General features: G+C 45.3%; 1 protein-coding gene across 3 annotated transcripts in view; it reads left to right on the forward strand.

Annotated features, from left to right (window-relative positions):
* Positions 1 to 8,599, forward strand: part of Cyth3 (cytohesin 3) — a 155,753-nt gene extending 147,154 nt beyond the window's left edge. For all 3 annotated transcript variants that reach the window (XM_063234144.1, XM_063234143.1, XM_005003711.4), the window contains 5 exons: positions 189 to 300; positions 4,889 to 4,965; positions 5,046 to 5,117; positions 5,238 to 5,392; positions 5,618 to 8,599. In XM_063234144.1, coding sequence (XP_063090214.1) covers positions 189 to 300; positions 4,889 to 4,965; positions 5,046 to 5,117; positions 5,238 to 5,392; positions 5,618 to 5,690 — 489 coding nt within the window. In that variant the 3' untranslated portion in view covers positions 5,691 to 8,599. The remainder of the gene's footprint in view (positions 1 to 188; positions 301 to 4,888; positions 4,966 to 5,045; positions 5,118 to 5,237; positions 5,393 to 5,617) is intronic.
* Positions 8,600 to 19,284: the final 10,685 nt, after the last annotated feature.

Genomic DNA, 19,284 nt, shown 5'->3' on the forward strand with positions numbered 1-19,284 from the left:
GCTGGGATTACAGGCATTCGCCACAAGGCCCAGCTGGCTTATTTACTGTAAGTGCATCTCTCAATTGTGTCTGGCTTACCAATCCTGCTGCTCTTTATGCTTAGCCTGTATTGGAAGAGACAACAGAAAGAACAATTGCTTCTCCTTTGTGAATTTTTTTTAATTTGGTGCTATTTTTCCCCTTACAGAATTTATATGAAAGTATTAAGAATGAACCCTTTAAGATCCCAGAGGATGATGGGAACGACCTGACACATACGTTCTTTAACCCGGACCGGGAAGGCTGGCTCCTGAAGCTGGGTGAGCCTGCTCTGTGTGCCCTGCCCACAGCCCCCTAGCCCACCTGGCAGCTCCCTGGTCTCCCTCCCACTCCTCATAGCAGAGGCCCCTAAGCACAAGGCAGAAACGTAAAAAAGAGTGCAGTTGAACCAGAGCCCACTCTAAGCAGCCACACATCCCAGCACCAATGGCTGTTTCTCTGAACAGTGTCCTTTCTAAGCAAGCCATGGGCTCAGTGTCTATGGCAGGGACTTCACAACCCATCCCAGAAAACTGCTGAGTTAGTGTCCACCTAAGTGCAGGGCAGTTTTCTCTGCAAGAAGCAAGTACATTTACCTCCAAAGAACCTGTGTGCCTTCCTCTTGGTTTGGCGTGGCTGTGATTTTTGATGAGTGGTTTAAATGTGCCTTCTTGTTGTTTTCCTTCTGCCTGTGGCTCCCACCTTTCTGTTCTGTGACGGGCTGTCCCTGCTTGTCCTGCGTTAGGAGGTAGGTACCCAGTGGCTTCCTCCCCTCCCCAAGCGGCTCATTCCTCTCTCGGTTTCTCTTCCCCATGCTGGTCTGTGTGAAGCTCTGATCTGTGGCTGCCATTCATCTGATTCATTTGGCTTTGACTTGGCGGGGGAATGGTGTTGTGCACAGTGTGGTGTGTATGACACCTACCCCTAGTGATAGGGTCAAGACAGGCTAGGAGCAGAAGTCCATAGGGACACTGGGAACAAACTAGACCCCCTCATCTTTAGGGTCCTGCAGCAGCAGCAGGAGAGCTGGTAAGCAGCCTGTCCTTGCAGAGTCACAAGTGCCCCATAGTAACCAAGCAAAGCATGTTGGCACCCTTTAGAGGATTCTGGGGACATCTCAAAGCCTTCCTTACTGGTGTCAAAGAAATTAATGGATTTTATACTCTGTGGGCAAATTTAGGCTTTTTAGGGTTTGACACTGGGGATGAATTTTTATCTTTCTTTGACAGTAAAGCCCATGAGATCTGACAGCATTGTTTTGCAGCTGCTTCTCAGAACAGAGTATTTCTGTGTAGCATGTAAGATCCGAGGGCTGGAGTTCTGGAGACTTTTTAAAGGAAGTTTTTATTGAGGGAAGATTAAAGATGTGGCTTGATGACAGCTGTACAGCCATGGGCTGCCTTGGCTGATGGGTGCTGGGGTGCATCCTGTGGGCCCACTGTTCCCACTGAGGCCTTCGACCTGCAGCATTGCTCTTTGACTTTTCTCTGGCTGTGCTGAGATTTAGAAAAGTTCCGAATCTTTTTCTAAAAGCCAAGTATTGTAGCCTTGGAGTTGGATGCCTGAGTGACCTGAGATACACGCCACATTGTGCTCGTGGTGCTAGAATGGGGGCAGGAGGAAGACTACATATGTCCCAAAATGCAGCCACTGTGCTTGGCCTGAGCAAGGAGCCCCTTCACTGGGTCAGGCAACTGCCTTCCAGGCCCTGTGCTGCCTAAGTGTGTCCCCTGCAGGGATGTGAGGTTGTCAGCCTTCGTGGCAGCTCAGGTGGCCTCTGCTGCTCTGGAGATACAAATAAGTGGATGAAATGAAGGCACAAGAGAGCTCGTGTTTTCTGATCTGTTTCCTGATTGAGATAAGAAGGCCACCAAAACAAGAATGCAAAACACTTAAGGGAATTGTGAATTTGGCCAGATACAGCCAGACATAGCTCAGTGGACAGCTGAGGGGGGCACAGAGGAGCCTGGGAAAGTGCCATCCTGTGGTCTTGGTACCTGCAGTTTCCCTTGCCCCTGTGGCTTCCCTGTTTGTTCTCAGGAGTGAAGTGTGACTCAAGTCAGCCTCCTGGTGTGATCCCATACTAAGTGGGCAAACATGGTCCCTCCCAGCAAAGGGCTATGACATAGTCAGGACCCAGGCACTGACTGAAGGTGTGAAGGACCAATGGAGACTTGGGCCTGTTCTCAGGTGGAGATGTGGCTTCCTGAGTTAGATTCTTCTTATGGTTGAAGAGTAGGGGCCCTTTAATGCTGGAATGTGTTACAGGATATAGGTGCTTTGGAGGGTGCACAGGCCTAACTTAATGTTGAGAAGTTTAAGACACTGGATTTAAGAGTCAGCTCTGTCAAAAACTTCGTTCTGGGTGTGGTGGCCCATACCTCTGATCTCAGCATTGGGGAGCTGAAGCAGATATACTGATGTGAGTTCGAGGCCAGCTTAGGCTATATAAGTGAATTCAAGGGCAGCCTGCGTGGCATAGTGAAACCATGTCTCAAACAAGCAAACAAATGAACAAACACTTAAGGATGTGGGCAGAGCAGAGCTGCCTTGGAAGAAAAGGTATGTGTATGCACACATACTGTGCATACATATACATACACCTGGTAACAGCAGTAAAAATGTTAATGTGCAGAGTGGTGCTTACCCTGTTGAGGGAAGCCAGGATGTTGTCTGCAAGTGTGATATGGTTTGAGCAAAGCTTCCCACCTCCTCACAGCAGAACCCACTGTTGCACTGAGACTGTCACCTTGCCCTTAGTGGGCCTGCTCCTCAGCTGAAAGATGCTTCATGTGTGGAGACTAAAGCCCTTCCACATGGCACACTTCAGTCTTGGTGCCTGTACCCTGATGGGGTCCTCAGACAGGGCTTGGATTTTTTACATGCAGTGTGTAGCCTGGAGCAGTGGATGTGAGCCTGGGACCATCCTAACAGATCCATCTCTATGGTAGCCAGTGATTGTATGTGGGCAATGAATGGCCTAGGGTTGAGCAGAGCACCCCCTGATTGTGTGCCTTGACAGGAGCACACTGGAGGAAGTGTGTACTGAGCAAGGAACCCTGGGTAGTCCTAGTGTGGCTTTAAGGATCCACTTCTGGCCAAAGGTGGAGGCTGAGAGCAGCTCAGGCTGCAACAAGGGCCAACAGCTGTGGCAGAAGCCCCTAGGTAGCCAAGAGTTTAGGCCATTACGAAGAGCACAGTGGAACCCTTGGAGGGCCTCAAGCAGGATGGATGTGATCAGAGCAGGATTCTTGTCTCTGAGAGAGACAGAGTCCACAGCAGGGTGCCAGGGATAGTAGAGGGACCACCACCTGATTCTGTCTTGGAGGTGGGGGATGAAGTGCCTGGGAAGAACCAGCCTTGTCCTCTTCTTGTAATCTTAGTGCGTAAAAGGCTCTCTTTGTCCCCTTGTCATTGGAGGACTTTGGGACAAAATAGGTTGCCTGTAAGGAATGGAGCCCCTGTGAGGGCCCTGTCTGGAATGGGCTCTCTGTAGACTGGATGAGACAGGCCCTTAGACCAGAAGCAAAGGATTCCAGCAGTGAAGCTGTGTGTAAGGACTGTGGGAGTAGGCACCAAGGTCAAGTGTCAGGAGAGACATTGGAGGAAGGAATGGTACTTTAGACTGGAGTCCTGCTGAGCAAGAGCCTTATGCCATTGAAGACCTCAACTGGCAGGGAAGGAGGAAAGTTTGAAGGGGGCTGTGGAGATATGTTGGGAATCTTAGGGTACACGTTGTAGTCAGACATTTTGGAGGGAGCAGTAGCATGCTATTGTGGATGGAGGCATGCAGCAGATCTGTCTGGGATGGGGAGAAACAGGGACAACTGCTTGCCAGAGCTGCCTCTTTAGTGCTCTGGTGGTTCCTGACCTCGTGGGCTGCCTTAGAGCTTCAGAGAAAGATGGGTAGATGTAGGCTTCCATGAGTGAGGCTGGGTTACACGGTCTTGCTTGGGCTTTGGAAACATCCTTCCCTCCCTCCAGTGCCTCTGCACCCATTAGGGTCTGGCTTTCTCCTCCCCTTCAAGTCTTGTAACCTGCACAGCCTTCCTTCCATTGTCCTGTCTACTCAGCCCAGCATTTCCAGCCTCATAGGGTCTGTCTGTGATGGCTCCTTAGCCATTTCCATATTGTAGAGAATAGTCTGGGGAGTGATGGGACAGGGAGGGCCAACTTTTACTTGTTGCCTAGGTAGCGCTTGAATTTCTTACCCTGAATATCTTCCTTTCTCTTACTAGCAAAAAGTAGTAGTTGAAGCCAGTTACACTGGCTCTGCAGAGTAGAAGATTGCTTTTCTATAGTAAAAGGAACATAGGCAGAGAGGAGCCATGTGTGTGCTTGTATGTGCGTGCGTGCATGTACATGGTACATGTGTACTTCAGATCTTGTTAAAAGATTGATTCAATCTAATAATTCCTTGGGCCAAGGAGTAATTGACTCTGATGGATTCCAGGGCTGCCCAAAGTACCCAGTAATGAGATAATGCCCTGATGCAACAGGATTAAGCCCTGGACAGACCTGGTTGAGCTGGCACTGACTTCATCTTGTCATTTCATGTGGGGAAGTTACGCCCATTCATTATGACTAACTTTTCTAGGAAGCAGACTTGAAAGTGATGTGCTTTCTAAGTGACCCTGGGTGGCCATGGAGAGGACACCTCTGTGGGTCGGGGTGGGGGAGTGCATGTGGGCCCTAGCTGTGCACCCAGCTACCCACTTGGACTGCTAGCCATGCAGTTCATCCAGGACCTTGCTAACATTTTCACAAGGAAGGAAATATAAGCTCAAGCTTGGCTCCTGGTGGCCTCTTTGAGAGTGGAGTCATTGTGTGGGCTCAAGCACCTGACTCACAGGGCTTTTCTGCTCCTAGGAGGGCGCGTGAAGACCTGGAAGCGGCGTTGGTTTATCTTGACTGACAACTGCCTCTACTACTTTGAGTACACCACAGTAAGTGGGTCTTGGGAGCCTTTGGGCAGGGGCGCTCAGGCAGTGGCTTGCTGTGGCTGGCCTTGTGCCTTTCCTTGTAGGACAAGGAGCCTAGGGGCATCATCCCACTGGAAAATCTCAGCATCAGAGAGGTAGAAGATCCACGGAAACCTGTAAGTGGCTTCCTTTCACAAGTGTCCCTTTTGTGCTTCCATGGCCTGAGCCTGCAGGTGCCCTGGACCCAGGAGCATAATAGTAGCTTGGAAACCCTGTGACCTTTCCTGTCTCTCCAGAACTGCTTTGAGCTTTACAATCCCAGCCACAAAGGGCAGGTCATCAAAGCCTGCAAGACAGAGGCTGATGGCCGGGTGGTGGAGGGAAACCATGTGGTATATCGCATCTCTGCCCCAAGCCCTGAAGAAAAGGAGGAGTGGATGAAATCCATCAAGTAAGTGAGGCTGGGGAGTAAGCATGTGCACATGTGCTAGGACACACTCAGTTTACACTCTGACCCTTGTGTCTCCAGAAACTTGGGGGCAGTGCTGCTGAGCCCACCCCACAGTGTGAAGCTGCTGTGTTATTTGAGGCACAGGAGGGGCTAAAAGAAGAGAGGGGTTTGGGCTCTCCAGGGCCAGTGCTGCCCTCACCCAAACCTGCTCCTTTTCTTTCCCAGAGCAAGCATCAGCAGGGATCCTTTCTACGACATGTTGGCAACGAGGAAAAGAAGGATTGCCAATAAGAAATAGACCTGCCAGCAGGTAAACTAAAACCCGAACCTCACAGCAGATGTGACTGACGGCTGCCCCAACACGACAGCCGGGCTGCACCTCCTCAAGTGACAGTGGTTTCCAGAGCCAGCTGTGGCACAGCTGCACACCCCGAAGCCTGTGCTGTGTGTGGCCTGCATCGTGGTCGGCTGTGTTTCTTCCTGGTGCCACCTGGCCCAGAGCCTTGCTTCCTACGGCACCACAGGATGGGAGGGAGATTCCCTGTGGGCATCTGCTGATCTTGCCACGTGCATCGGCCCACTTGGGCAGTGGCAGTGACCATTCTAGAAGCCACTGTTTTATATCAAAATGGAAATGGAAAAATTACCACTTTTTTAATTCAGATTTTTCTCAGATATATAGGATTATAGCTTTTATATGCCTTTTTATATCCTCAAGTTATAATGAAAGACACTTTCTAACAGTAGTATTTTTAGAATGGCAGCTATGAATACAACTCCTGGACACAAATATATACTGTGCACTGAAAAAAAAAAAGTATATGCAGCACCTAAAGAGAGGGCTGTGGGGCAACTTGCAGTTGGGTGGGAGCTGCAGGAAAGGCACTAGTGTCCTCAAGGACTAGTAAACTTGGGGGCTGCAGGTGTGATAAGCCCTGCAATTCCCCTCTCATACTTTTTTGGCCCTGCAAATACTTTTTAAAACCAATCATTAAGATATGGTTATAGTTTGGGTCTATTTGTCGTATAACTGCTGAATCCAAGGAAAAGGCGCTCTTTCGCTGGGCAGATCACCCATAGGTTGAACTATAGGAAACTGCTTATATCTGACCATTTCCAGCCCACACAAACAGCAGTTCTACATAGTTTCATGGAATACATGGGTCAAATCAACTTTTGACCACATCCATTGCTACTTAAATTCTTCAGCAGAATACTTCTCTCTCAGATGTAATCAAATTTCTCATTGAATGACTAGATATATCTAGTAAGTAGAAATAGTCCATCGTCTTTCTCTTGCAGTACTGTGCTCTCCAACCTGAGCTGCCTTTGTAAGGAGGGAGAGAGCCATGAATGAAGGTGTGTGGCATTTAGGGTTTTCTGTGAGCAGTGGAGAACCCCATATGTAAACTGAGATGGGCTGATTGTCCTACCACTAGACTGTCAGAGCTAGGCAAGGATGAGGACACTGGGTGAGTGACATAGTCTCTCCCCTGGGGAACTTTATTTGCACCTTTGGATGCCTGTGCATTAACATGTGGGCCCTCTTTAGCTCCATATGCAAGGGCTGTTTGGTTGTGACCCCTGCCTGGACTTGCTGCCCTGCCCTGTTTGTACAGGTGCACCCAGAGTTTGCACCCTTTGGAGGTTGTTTGTATTCCTGTGCAAAAGCAAGTCTAGGAATAAAAACCTCAGACCGAATGCACTTATGCAGAAATAAGTCTTCCCATGGGCTGCCTTGAAGCGGAGATTGTGTAGCCCTGGGACCTTTGCCTTTGGGTGGCTGACCTTAGTGTGTAGCTTTATGTCACACCAGACTGCAGAAGGTCCAAGGCTGAAACTCTCCATCATGCATTAGACTGATATTTTGATTTATCCCTGAGCTTCTATGCTGTTACTTTACTAATACCTCAGACCTGAAGCTTTAGTGTTTGAGCAAGGCAAGTTGGCTGCCTTGATATGCCTGACTGGTGTATATGCAACTTTGCCCCCTGTCTGCCATGCGTAGGTGCTGCCCAGACCAGCATGATGCCTCCACATCATGATGAGGACCAATCATGATGCCTCCACAGTGTGGGTCACCCTTGGGCCAGCACTGCCAGGGACTGTAGCAGCAGAGGGTCAGCAGTTCACACAGGGATGAGTGTCTTCCTCTCTCCCTATTATCTAACCCAGGTACGGCCCTGGGGATGTGGAGCTTCCTGTTTTAGGATGTTGAGAGAAGTGAGCATGAAGTCACCTGGTGGTGAATCTGTCATCACCACGGTCACCTGTGAGCAGCTCTGCTCGATGGTTGTTCACCCAGGATCGTGCAGAAAGCCTTGGTGCTCAAAATCTTAAGTGATTTGTCCAATCAAGAAAGAGTATTACATGAAATCACCTAACTCCAAGTTTTCTTGTGACAGTATTAATACTGAGGGCGTGTCTCATCATGCTGTGTACCTGGCCTCTACCAGGCCATCTAGAAGTTGGACCCCCCCCCCCACTCCACTACAGGGGTAGTGAGGCTCAGTCATGCTTATCACCTCCCCACCCAAGGGTCTGCACTCCATCCTGAGTTATCAGTCCCAACTCTGGCCAAAGACAAAGTTTCTTCCAGACACACAGGGCAATAGGCAGTTCTGAGGAGGAAAACTGGGAGGGAGATGGCAGCTCTACAGCACCCCAGCTGTCTCACTGGGCCCTGGTTATCCTTTGAGGTTTATTTGGAATCACCCTAGATCTACACTCAAAGTCCCCACATCTCCAGGGTCCTGAAACACTTTCATGTAGTTTAATGTGGCACCAAATGGACTCAGAGTAAGAGCTATTTATAGATGAAGCAGCATTTAGTGCTTCATATAAAGCAATGCCTATTTTCAAGGTCTCAGATACATATATCTACACAGATGTGCTTTGATGAGAAGTTAGGTCTATTATAGACCAGAATCCACAAGTTGTGATTGCTCATTTTCTTATTTTTTTCTGAAAAAACATTTCTATTACCTAAATATAGTTAATATGTAAATAATGTACATATATTCATTTCTGGAGTGTTTTATTATTCAGTGTATATACCCCCTATAACTTGCATGAATATTCTATTGATATGAAAATTATCTAGTGATATTTTGCTGCAAAATGAACAGTACAACTGAAGGGTATGTGGCTATTAAAGCTTGCAATATTGTCTTTGCTAAATAAAAATCCCATGTATTGTTAAAACAAGGTGTCTAAGATTTGCTTCTTTAAAATAGGATATGTTGGGTCCAGCACACTCCTGCCTGGTTTTCCTTGACCCATTTCTGAGGTCCGTGGCACTTATTGAGATGCTAGCCAGAGCTGTGAGCTAAAGAAAGTGAACTCAAAGTCAGAGAAGATATGACTGGAAACAAATGGGGAAAATAGAAGTAAAAAATGACACAAATTATTAATTCAATGCCATTTATGTACTATATAAATTCTACATGTTGTATATTTACAGTGGGGCAAGTGCTTTTTTAATCCTTAAAAAACAAAGATCAAACTTTACACATCTCTGGACATCACAAACTGTATAGACCGTATAGATTATTCAGATAGAAACTGTATTAAATACAGATTTCCCCTACTCTGTCTCCTGATGCAGGACCAGTAAATTAGAAGTGTAACACAGTTTGGTAGCATAAGCTTATTAAAAATAAAATCACAGTATGATTTTGTTTTTACTGGAAACTTTAAGGGACCAAGCTGACAACTCAGACTCCAGAATCATACAGGTATGATACTGGTAACAGTATAAAAAAGTGTTATATAATAAAAATGTACTGTAAGCTTTACAAACAATGTTTGGATTATACATTCATAATGTATAATTCAGTTTGGATACTCAACTGATAATCTGATTCAATAGTTCCACAGAGTTCAGAAACAGTATTTTATAAAATACATTTTCAAATCTTGAGTACAACTAAAATAGGAAGCAAATTAGTTTCTAGTATCAGACATTATAGAAAACAGACTGTTCTCAAAAGTCTTGTTGAGAACTTGTTAATTTGGGGGGGGGTCTTTTTCCTTTTTATCGGTATCCGGGATCGAGCTTGTTAATTTTTTTTTTTTTTGTCTTTTTCCTTTTTATCCGTACCAGAGATCGAACTCATGACTGCCTGCTTGCAAGGCAGGCGCTTATGCCGCTGAGCTAAATCCCCAGCCCCGAGAACTTGTTAATTTTTAAATAAGTCTTTAAATTAAATACACGCACTATCAGTTTGTACATTTAAGAATCCCTTGGTTTCATGGTTGGTCTTGCACCATCAAATGTCTGAGTTGGAGGAACATTACATGAAATATAAGTAATCAAGCTGAGCCTATTATTAAGCAGCATTTGAGATGTTCTATTCCAGGGCATTATTTTCAATGTGCTTTTTATACACTGTGTTTTACAGTGGTTAGCAGCTATAGAAAGTGTTCATTGTTTTGGAGTAAGGACAATTAAGAAAAGGTGAAAACACGGGCTAGAGATTTAGTTCAGCGACATAAGTGTCTGTCTTGCAAGCACGCAGTTGTGAGTTCAATCCTGGTACCAAAAAAAAGCCCAATTTACCCTTCCCATGAGTTGCTGTGAAACATGTGGAGCCTGGGAGGAGAAAAAAAAACAGTTTACCCTTCCCGCGAGTCAGAAGCCATGCTGGGCCTGGGAGAAGTAACAAGAACAAGAAGCTGGTTCACCCTTCCTGTGAGCTGGCATAGGCCATGCAGAGCCCCAGAGGAGAAAGAAGCGAATTTTCCCTTCCCATGAGTTGGCAGAAGCCATGCTGGGAACAAGAAGCCAATTTGCTCTTCCTGTGAGCCAGCACAGGCCATGTAGAGTCCAGGAGGAGTAACAGCAAGGCAGTTTGCCCTTTCTGTGAGCCAACTGGCACATGAGCTAGGAGACAAGGACCCCCATTCCCCACCCCGCAACCCTACCCTGTAAGTAATCAGCTGATTTAGAGGACAGGCTGAATTGATAGCATCTGAAGTACCAAAACAACTTATTGCTTGTATTGTTTGATTGACTTTGCAGGCCTAAGGCCAGTAGTCTGAGCATCTATTAAAAAGATAACAGTATGCAGTATAGCAAATATGAGGATTTCTTTCTATCTCACTCTGTTGTTTTGTACCATTTTATTGTTTTGTCTTATTCAGTGTTCTGTTTTTGATTGGTTTCATTCTCTTCTGTTTTGTTCAATTTTGTTATGTTTGATGGTATGGGCAGCAGTTTTAAAGATATCAGGTATTATGGTAGCCATTATTGACTTCCTGTTACCCTGTTTTGAAATCCTGCACTACTTTCACTGTTTAGTTTTGATTGGCTTTTTTCTGTTTTGTTTGATTTTATTCTCATTAAAATTTTCATTCTTTTGATTAGCTTTATTTTGATTTTTATTATGTCTGATGGTGTGGACAGCTATTTTGAAGAAAACAAGAAACATTATGGTAGCTATTGTTGATTTCCTATTTTTTGTGAAGTCCTGTGTCACTTTCATTGCTTTGTTTTGATTAGCTTTATTCTGTTTTATGTTGATTAATCTCTTATATATAAAAACCCTAAAATTCATGGTATAATTTGTATAGTATTTACTAAAGCATGTAGGTTTGAACAAATTTATGTTTATAATTTAAGCTGAGTTGGAATGGCTCCTGTAAACTTGTTGAATCTGAAAAATGAGAGGCATATGTTAGTTGAAGGCAGAGGCCCCAGGAAACCAGGCCACTCTTTCTGTCCCTTCCTGTCCACAGGTCCCCTTGGTCTTTGGGAAGCTCTTTCCCCTTGAAGCCATCATGGCATTCCTGAATGGCAGTAGAGGAACTGAGTGATGCTAGGCAGCTGCAGAGGAACCATTAGGGTTCCGGCCAGGGAGGCACTATTTGCTGGGCCCTGCTGTACCACCCATCCTGAACTCCAATGGTGGCTAATCCTTCTCAGTCCTTAAATCTTGCTTTTACTCAGGAAGAGTTTAGTTCCTTAGACTTCGTGTTTTCCCTTGAAGACACACAGATAAAGCATGTTAATTAACTGCATACTGATCATCTATAGATAATACATCTTGAAGTTCATTTAAAGTCACATTTGCTGATTGTTCACGAGACACATAACAGTTTTCTTTTCATGGACTAAATGATTCACCACCCCCTTTACCTCCGCAAGCGCACAGCATGAAACATGAGCCCCTGTCTAAGGGACTACAACACAAGTGATTCAGACACAGCCTTGATCCTGTGAAGATTCTGCTCTAAGTCACCTGGACCTCATCAAACAGAGGGGCCGGTCAGATGAGAGGTGTGACCCAGCCTCGGCTAGGTGCTGAGCTCTTGGGATGGGCTCTGCTGTCTGGGTAGGGGACATGGGCTTCTCGTCTCAAATGCTTATCCCATGACTGCTGATTCTAATGTGTGAGCTCTGCTGGCTTCTTGCAGTGAGGGAGGAAGGAGGAAACAGCTCTTGTTCTTCCCTTGCCAACGATGCCCTAGTCTTGGAAAGCTGACAGGGAGAAGAGGTCTCCACACTCTTTAGTGCTGGCTTAGAGTTCAGTGCCCCTCACTCCTGCTGCTGGTTCCACAGCTTGACCTCAGGTAATTAGGTTTTAAACACACTGACAAATGGGCTAACCATAACCAGTGATTTTTTTTTTTTTTTTTTGTCTTGAGGCCATGTTTTCAATTACCTGAAAGGCAAAGGTTAGGAAGTAGTTCAATGATTTTGTACAATTCATGGTGTCTGTGCTCTGAGTATGCATTAAGAGGTTACAATGAGACAGTTTTTTTTTTGTAATTTAACACTGGCTGCCTGGGATCAGCCCCACATCAGACTGAGCAAGTGCAGGCTGGCACACAGCCCTTGCTGTAAGGGTCCTCCTGAGAGGAAAGCGAGTTCCCATGATGATGAAGGGCCTCTGGTCCCATGGAAGATGTGCCAGAGTCTGGGGCTAGGGGACAGGCCACACCCACCCCATCACACTGCCAAGTTCTCACTGTAGTGAGGACTCAGACCAGGGTCAAAGAAATTAACTGGATTTGAATGGAGCCAGAAGTCAGGACTTTGCAGGAGAAAAGTGAATGGTCAAAGGTCAGGACACAGGAACACAAGTGCATGGAAGATGGCAGAGTGTCAACTCTCAGGAGGCCATCGGCCCTTGGTCTGTGCTCCTAGCAGAAGTGCTGGCTGCAAACCAGTCATCAGTGCCCCTGGACTGGGGACAGAGTCAGCCACCACTCAGGCATGCCTGGACTGCAGCACCTGCAGGGGACAAGTGGATTCAGCCCCAAATGCCATGCCAATACCATGGAGATCAACTTGCTGTCCCTAGATGGGTGGGCTCTGGGGCTTGACCTGCCTTGCCAGAATGACGGATTCTGACAGTGCTGGAACTCTGTTCAACATGCAGATCAAATGTGTCTCACTACTTCATCTCAGGGTACCACATGAAGTTTAGAAGTACCCATTCCCTTCTGAAAATCACTGAAATTTAAAACCCCTCTGAAAATGTACACAAGACTTCAACATGAGCAAATGCTGTATTGCTTCCCTCCAGCCCTGGCAACACTAAAAGCAAAAGAAAAAGAATATACTGCCATGTGTCTCGGGCAAGAGGAAGGAGAGTGTTATGGTTTGATAACTAGTGGTCAACTTAATGCCAGCTGGATTACATCAGCATGCATTCAGAGAAGATGCTCCACCTGAGAAGGGTTGCCAGGATAAATAGGTGGAGAAGAGAGGTGTGGGGAGGGATTGAGGTGTTAAGGAGATATTGTGGGTTCTGCTACGAGTTGCTGTCTGAGCTGTTGGTTCTCCTGGAGAAGTTTTGGTCTTCACATCTAGCATTGCTTCCTGGCTCCGGAGGGGAAGACATGTGCTGCCTGGTCTCCAGGATGAACTCGTCATGCTGCTTCCTGGCACATACCTGACTGTGCTTGTCAGAGGAGCTCGGGGCCTCCGTGTCACTAAGGACAGCTGTGGTGCCTTTCAGGACAGCTCTGCTCTTTGTTGTGAGTGTGACTTCTCGGCTGCAGTATAGAATCCTCATCCCACTAGAACAGCTCCTTCATCCTGCTGGCATAGACTTTCTGGCTTCCACCGCTGACCCTTGAGTCTTCCCGGCACGAATCCGTAAAAGAGACTGGGGTGAGTCCTTCTTGTGGGTTCTGGACTTCCAGTTGGACTCGTGGAGGCATTGTTCTGAGCTCTGGGTTTTTATCGGGACTCATGTGTGACATTGCCATGGGGTTAGACTCTTGACTAAATAATCTATGTTGTGGGTGTTGTGGATAGATTTCCTGCATTCTCCTGTGTTAACTTCCGGTGACCATTATAAAAATATTATAAACTCCATGTCGTGATCTGAATTGTTCTCTGTGTACAACCCCTGACTACAACAGAGAGGCTTATGATTTGATTTCCTTTCTCCCCAAAGTAACCACTGCTATTTACATGACTTTTGGCAGTCTTTTGCTAGGACTTTTAATTTTAAAAGAAGTCAACTAGAATACGTAGGAGTTCCATTCATGCTCACTCATCTTGTGGACCAGTTAGTTTCAAGGCAGTTGCTGGGGCTGGGTGTGTGGCTCACTAGCCAGAGCACTTGCCTTATGGGCACAAAGCTCTGGGTTTCATCCACAGCATCATACCTGCCCCCAAAATCAACCTATTTGGTATTTTAAAAATTCAAAAACATTAGGGTACACACAGAATCAAAGACAAAGGCCAAGAAAATAAATGATAACTCTAGGACCTCCACTCTAGACAAGCAGGCAAATATCAACAGAACTGTAGCCTCCTATTTTTTGCCAAATGTGTAGTCACTAAATTTGAAAAACAAAACAAAAATGTAACTACATCTGACTACCAATCTTGAAGTCAAGGGATCCTAAAGATACTTTTACAGAACTCACTTTACTCTTGGAAGAGTTACAAGGTATTAACGGAGAAGGGCAAAAAGAGACATGTTAAAATACATGAATGAAAGCCTTAAAAGTTACACCAATTTAGAAATGTGTAGAAGTAGTGAAGTCTCAAAATCTATGGAGATGAAGAATTCAGACCTTGCTGGTAGAGCCTACCTTCACCTGTAGTCAGTGCTTTTGGTGTTTGTCTTTAGATTTTTAATTTTTGTGCTTCTTTGCCTTAGACTTCTTAGGTCTTCGGGCAGGGTCCTGTCAGCCTTCTTTTCCATGTGATTGTCATTACTTTCTGCACTCTTGTACCTGCATTTGCATGACTTCATGCTTCTGTGTTCATGAAATCAATCACAGAGGCCATAACCACTGTCATCAGCCCTGAAGGCAGTCTTGTCCTGGGTGCAAAAGGACAGGGGGTGCAGCACCTGAGCATGGCTGTGGAAGTGAGTCTGCTCCCTCACCTGGGCAGAAGGCTCCCAGCCCTTCCTGGCCTGGTAGGAATCCTTGTGTGGCTGCTTTACACTGGGCTCCCTTCCTGTGTACAGGGTATACCTGTCAGAGTAGTACCTCCATTGGTCCCACCGCATCTTCTGGGCATACTACTTCTCCAGGAGCCAGGTGTGCTTGCTATCTGAGGGGTGGTATAGGCTCCAGTACCGATCAGCCCTGCTCCTGGTTCAGGAGTGGTGGTAGCTGTATCTGCTCAGACTGTGACACTCAGGGGGACTGACTCTGTCCCCACAGCAGAATTTGTGGGCTCCCATTACAATGCTGCGTGGCATGGCACTCCAGCTTGCAGTGCTTTCTGGTGTAAGAGTGCTGCTTTTTCTGACAATGGTTCTTGGTCCTGTTCTGACTCCTACTTTTCTACATGTGTTCCCCACTGGAGGAGCAGTCTCAGTGGTCACTGTAATGTCCTTGGTCAACTTTTCTAAGGTTGCTGGTTTTCCCTTTAACTGGAGGACGATCCAGAACCTTTTGGCAAGCCTTACCTTTGCTGCACCTCTTCCCGTGACTGTGCTCAGGGCCCTTGTCAGGATGGACACCTAGGATCCTGTGTGACTGTTAGATTTGCCTGTGCTCCAGGCTGGGGCCCCTGTGCCACTACACTGTGTCACCACATTGCTGAGGTTAACTAAGAGTTTATGCTCACATCCACCTTGTACATGTGTCAAGGAATCTGGGTTCATTTATTCTACTTTCTGCTGGATCAGAGTCCTACAGGCTCTCAATTAACCCTTTGCCCTCTTGGTGGGTTTCTCTGTAGTCATGTGTAAAGTTTGCAGCATCACAGAGTTCATGAAGTACATCAGCCCCCATGCTTGTCTTGTTGGTGTTACCATTGCAGAAAAACCAGTATCACATCAAACATAAGACTCTTTGCACTGAGGAGTTGGAAGGAAACTTTTATTACGCTAGTGGGCTGGTGGGAATCAGTTCCAAATCAGCCATGAGTCTTTTTATAGATCAGTTTAAATACAGTTTGCAGGCAGAAAGTACAAGGCTTATGGTAGATTATTACATGATTGGCTACATGAATTAAGTCATGTATTGTCAAGCAAGCTACTTCTGAGTAGGTTCCAAATGGAGCAAGTAGAGTTAAAAGTATCCTTGACTCACCAGTCTCTCCCAAGGTGAAGTCCTTGAAGCAAGTTAGAAATAATATGTATTTTTCTAACTAAGGAAAGACAGAAGCTGGACACAGTCAAATTAACCTGGCATTATCAAAGAGAAGCACCTAAATGCAGACAGTCAAGAGTGACTGAATTTATCAGGTTATGTGAAGCAGGGACATATTTTTAATGTTGCTATAAAATATCTCTAAGATTACTATTCCATGATTGTGCCCTTACATTACAAAGGTTGTTTACAATGGACAAAGACTTAACAGACTTGGCTGAACTATTTTCTGAGACAACTTGTTTGGTAGATTTGAAGATGCTGTTAGGAGAAAGCAAAGCTTTCTTAAACTTGTTGCATGGACTCATGATCAGGTCCGGCTTGTGGAAACCAGCAGTGGCACTGACAGCTTCAAGCTCCACAACAGCAAGTTCCCTTGATGGACTTTTCTCTGTCCCAAGTGGACTGCATCCCGGCCAAAAGAAAGAGATAAGCCAATAGCCAGCATGACTGCTACATAGATTTTGTCATGGTTTATATTTATGGAATATTTTATTACTATATAGCTGGGTATAAGCCAATGGTAGGCTATCATCTTTGGACACCAAATTTATTCTTTATTTTAAAGAGGATAAAACCAAGGAAAATGAAACAAACCAGTGTTAAGTGATACAGAACTTCAAAACAATACGAAATCAATAATAGTTATCATAATGCCTCTTCCTGTCCTCAAAATAGCTGCAGACACCCTCAGACATAGTGAAGATCAAAAAGAACAGAACAGAGCCAGCAAAAAACAATGAATGCAATAAAGGACCTCAAAACAAAACAATAGTAAATCCAAAATGGCTACCATAATATATCTTACTATCTTTGAAATAGCTGCTCTTGCCATCAGCTGTAACAAGATCAAACAAAACAGAACAACTGAAACCCAACAACACAATGAAAAGGATACAGGACTTCAAAGCAATAGGGAATTAACAGTGGCTACCACTCAGAGATACCCCTAGATACCACATTGCATACCACCATCCTCTGAGTAGATGATCAGAGACGGGCCTTAGACCTGCAAGGTCAGTGAGACATCAAAACACCACAAGCATCTAATTGTATTTCATTTCAATAGCTAACATTGTAGCCTGTGTTTCTCCAGATCAGCTGGTCGCTTGGGTGGCAGGGGTGGGGATGGGGATATTGGCTCTTCTTGTTTGCCACTTTGCAGCTGAAACTTCACCAAAAGTCAGTCAGCACCACAGCCCGACAGCGCAGATGGCAAATCTGGACACAGCGTTTATGCTGAACGGTCACATGGTGAACCTGTGGGGGGGTGGCTGCCACCTGATACAGAGACCTGCAGCTGTGGTTTCACCTGCAGTTTGCACACAAAGCAACCATGCCTGCATTTCAAACTCCTTTCCTCTTATTTCTGAGTTATGTTACAGGTAGGTGAATATATTGATTTTTCTTAAAATTGAATATGGGGACAAATTATATTTTCTATGAATTTAACTTCAAATTTCTAGAGAGGCCTTACAAAATATTTCCTTCATGACAGTACTTGCTTGAAGACAGTACGGGACTCCTCTTTTTCTAAACTCAGTTTGCCCTTCACATACTCATTCATCATTAAAAGATGAAATGAGAAAGTGCGAGGGGTCGGATTCAGAGGTGTGCAAGGGCACTGCTGGCCAGGGCAGGCGACAGAAAGCAAAACGACAAGCAGTCACAGACAGCTTTCTCACTCTCCTCAAAGGCAAATTAACATATCCTGTAGGTTATTTTCAAATCATCTAGGGGCTCAGAATATTCACAATAACACTTTCACGGAGATAAAACACTGACACATCCACTCACTGTTGGGTTTTATACTGTGACATTCACTTTCTTTAAAGTCTTACTTGACATTTCATCTGTTGAGCCTTATACTTTGTTGCTAAGTTTGAAGGTCTCTTAAGATTTTGTCTTCCGGAAGAGAAGGCAAAGATGCAGGTGTTAACTGCAATAAAAAACAAAGACATTTCAGCCCTGGCTTTGAGCTCCATGATGACTGAAAGCTGGCTGAGAGAACGGGCTACAGGTAGGACTCAAAGCCAAGGCCCCCAACCCCTCACCTTTCCAGGAAGACTTCGCTTTAGAAAAGGGATTTTCCTGAGTATAAAGCAGGCTGGACTGGGCAACTGGCATCCTTGAATAACAGACCATTTTCTTTGGGGTCACTGTCTGTTATTAGCACCATTTAGTGATAGGTTCTTGAAACTCATGTGATGGGGCCTCATCCTCTTCAGCTTCATGGCCAGTAGCATGAGTAGTGCCCATTCTGCCCATGCCGTTCTCCTTAGCCAGGCCCTTGGACTGCTTGTCAGACTCTTCAGATGACTGTGGCATAAGGGATTAGCAGGTTGGAGCTCACCTTGGACTTGCCATTCATCACTGGCTTGGAACAGGACTTGCTCGGGGAGAGTGGTTTTGCTAGTTTACTAGAAACTGACATTGCGGATGTATTCGAGGTAGACTGTATCGCAGAACAGTTGGTGACAGTAGAAGGAGGAACAGGCTTGTTAGGGCCCTCTAAGGAGTTGCTATGATGGTTAGGTTGAGATTGAGCTTGGCGAACAGGCAACTTGTTATGAATACTGATAGTGATTTTTTGTTTCTTAGAGTGTTCTGGAATCACAGAGGGCCTGTTAACTGACCAGTTTTGAACAGAAGCAGAAGCATTAACAGGATTAGGCCTGTTGGCACTGGGACTTCCATTACGACTCGACATGGAACTGCTTGGCGTGTCTTTCGGTGGCCCAGTTCCATTCAAGTGAGGTGAATTCTGCAAGGGAGAAAGCCACAGCCGGGTCAGCACTGCAGAATTGGTCTGCTCTGGCCCATGGCCTTCCTACTTTGCTCTTGTGACTTACAAGTTACAAAAATCATGAACACTACTCCTTTCTTTTATCTGCTCTAACCACATGCACCTTTCATAGGCCATAATTTTCTGGAAATCAACCAAAAACAAATAGAGAAAAAATAAGAAAGATCAGAAAACACAGTCCCTTATCATAATGCCAGTGTCATTTTTCTTTTTTTCCTATTTCTTTAAAATTTTTTTTTTATTTTAAAGAAATTAAGACAAAAGAGGACAGAGCAAAGCAAATCAGAACAGGACAATTTAAGCAACACAGTATTTCACCACAAGACAACCCGCTATAACAATAGCTACCAGAATGTCTCTTTCTTTGAAATAGTTGAGCATACCTTTATATACAATAGGATCAAACATAACAAAATAATATAAAATCACTCAAGAGAAAGAAAGTATTACAGGGTATTGAGAACCAAATAACAGAAAATAAACAATGGCTACTATATTATCTCATTGTCCA

This window comes from Cavia porcellus, unplaced genomic scaffold (assembly GCF_034190915.1).
Source record: "Cavia porcellus strain 051 isolate PalLab524CR breed Dunkin Hartley unplaced genomic scaffold, mCavPor4.1 scaffold_23, whole genome shotgun sequence".
NCBI classification, from domain to species: Eukaryota; Metazoa; Chordata; class Mammalia; order Rodentia; family Caviidae; genus Cavia; species Cavia porcellus.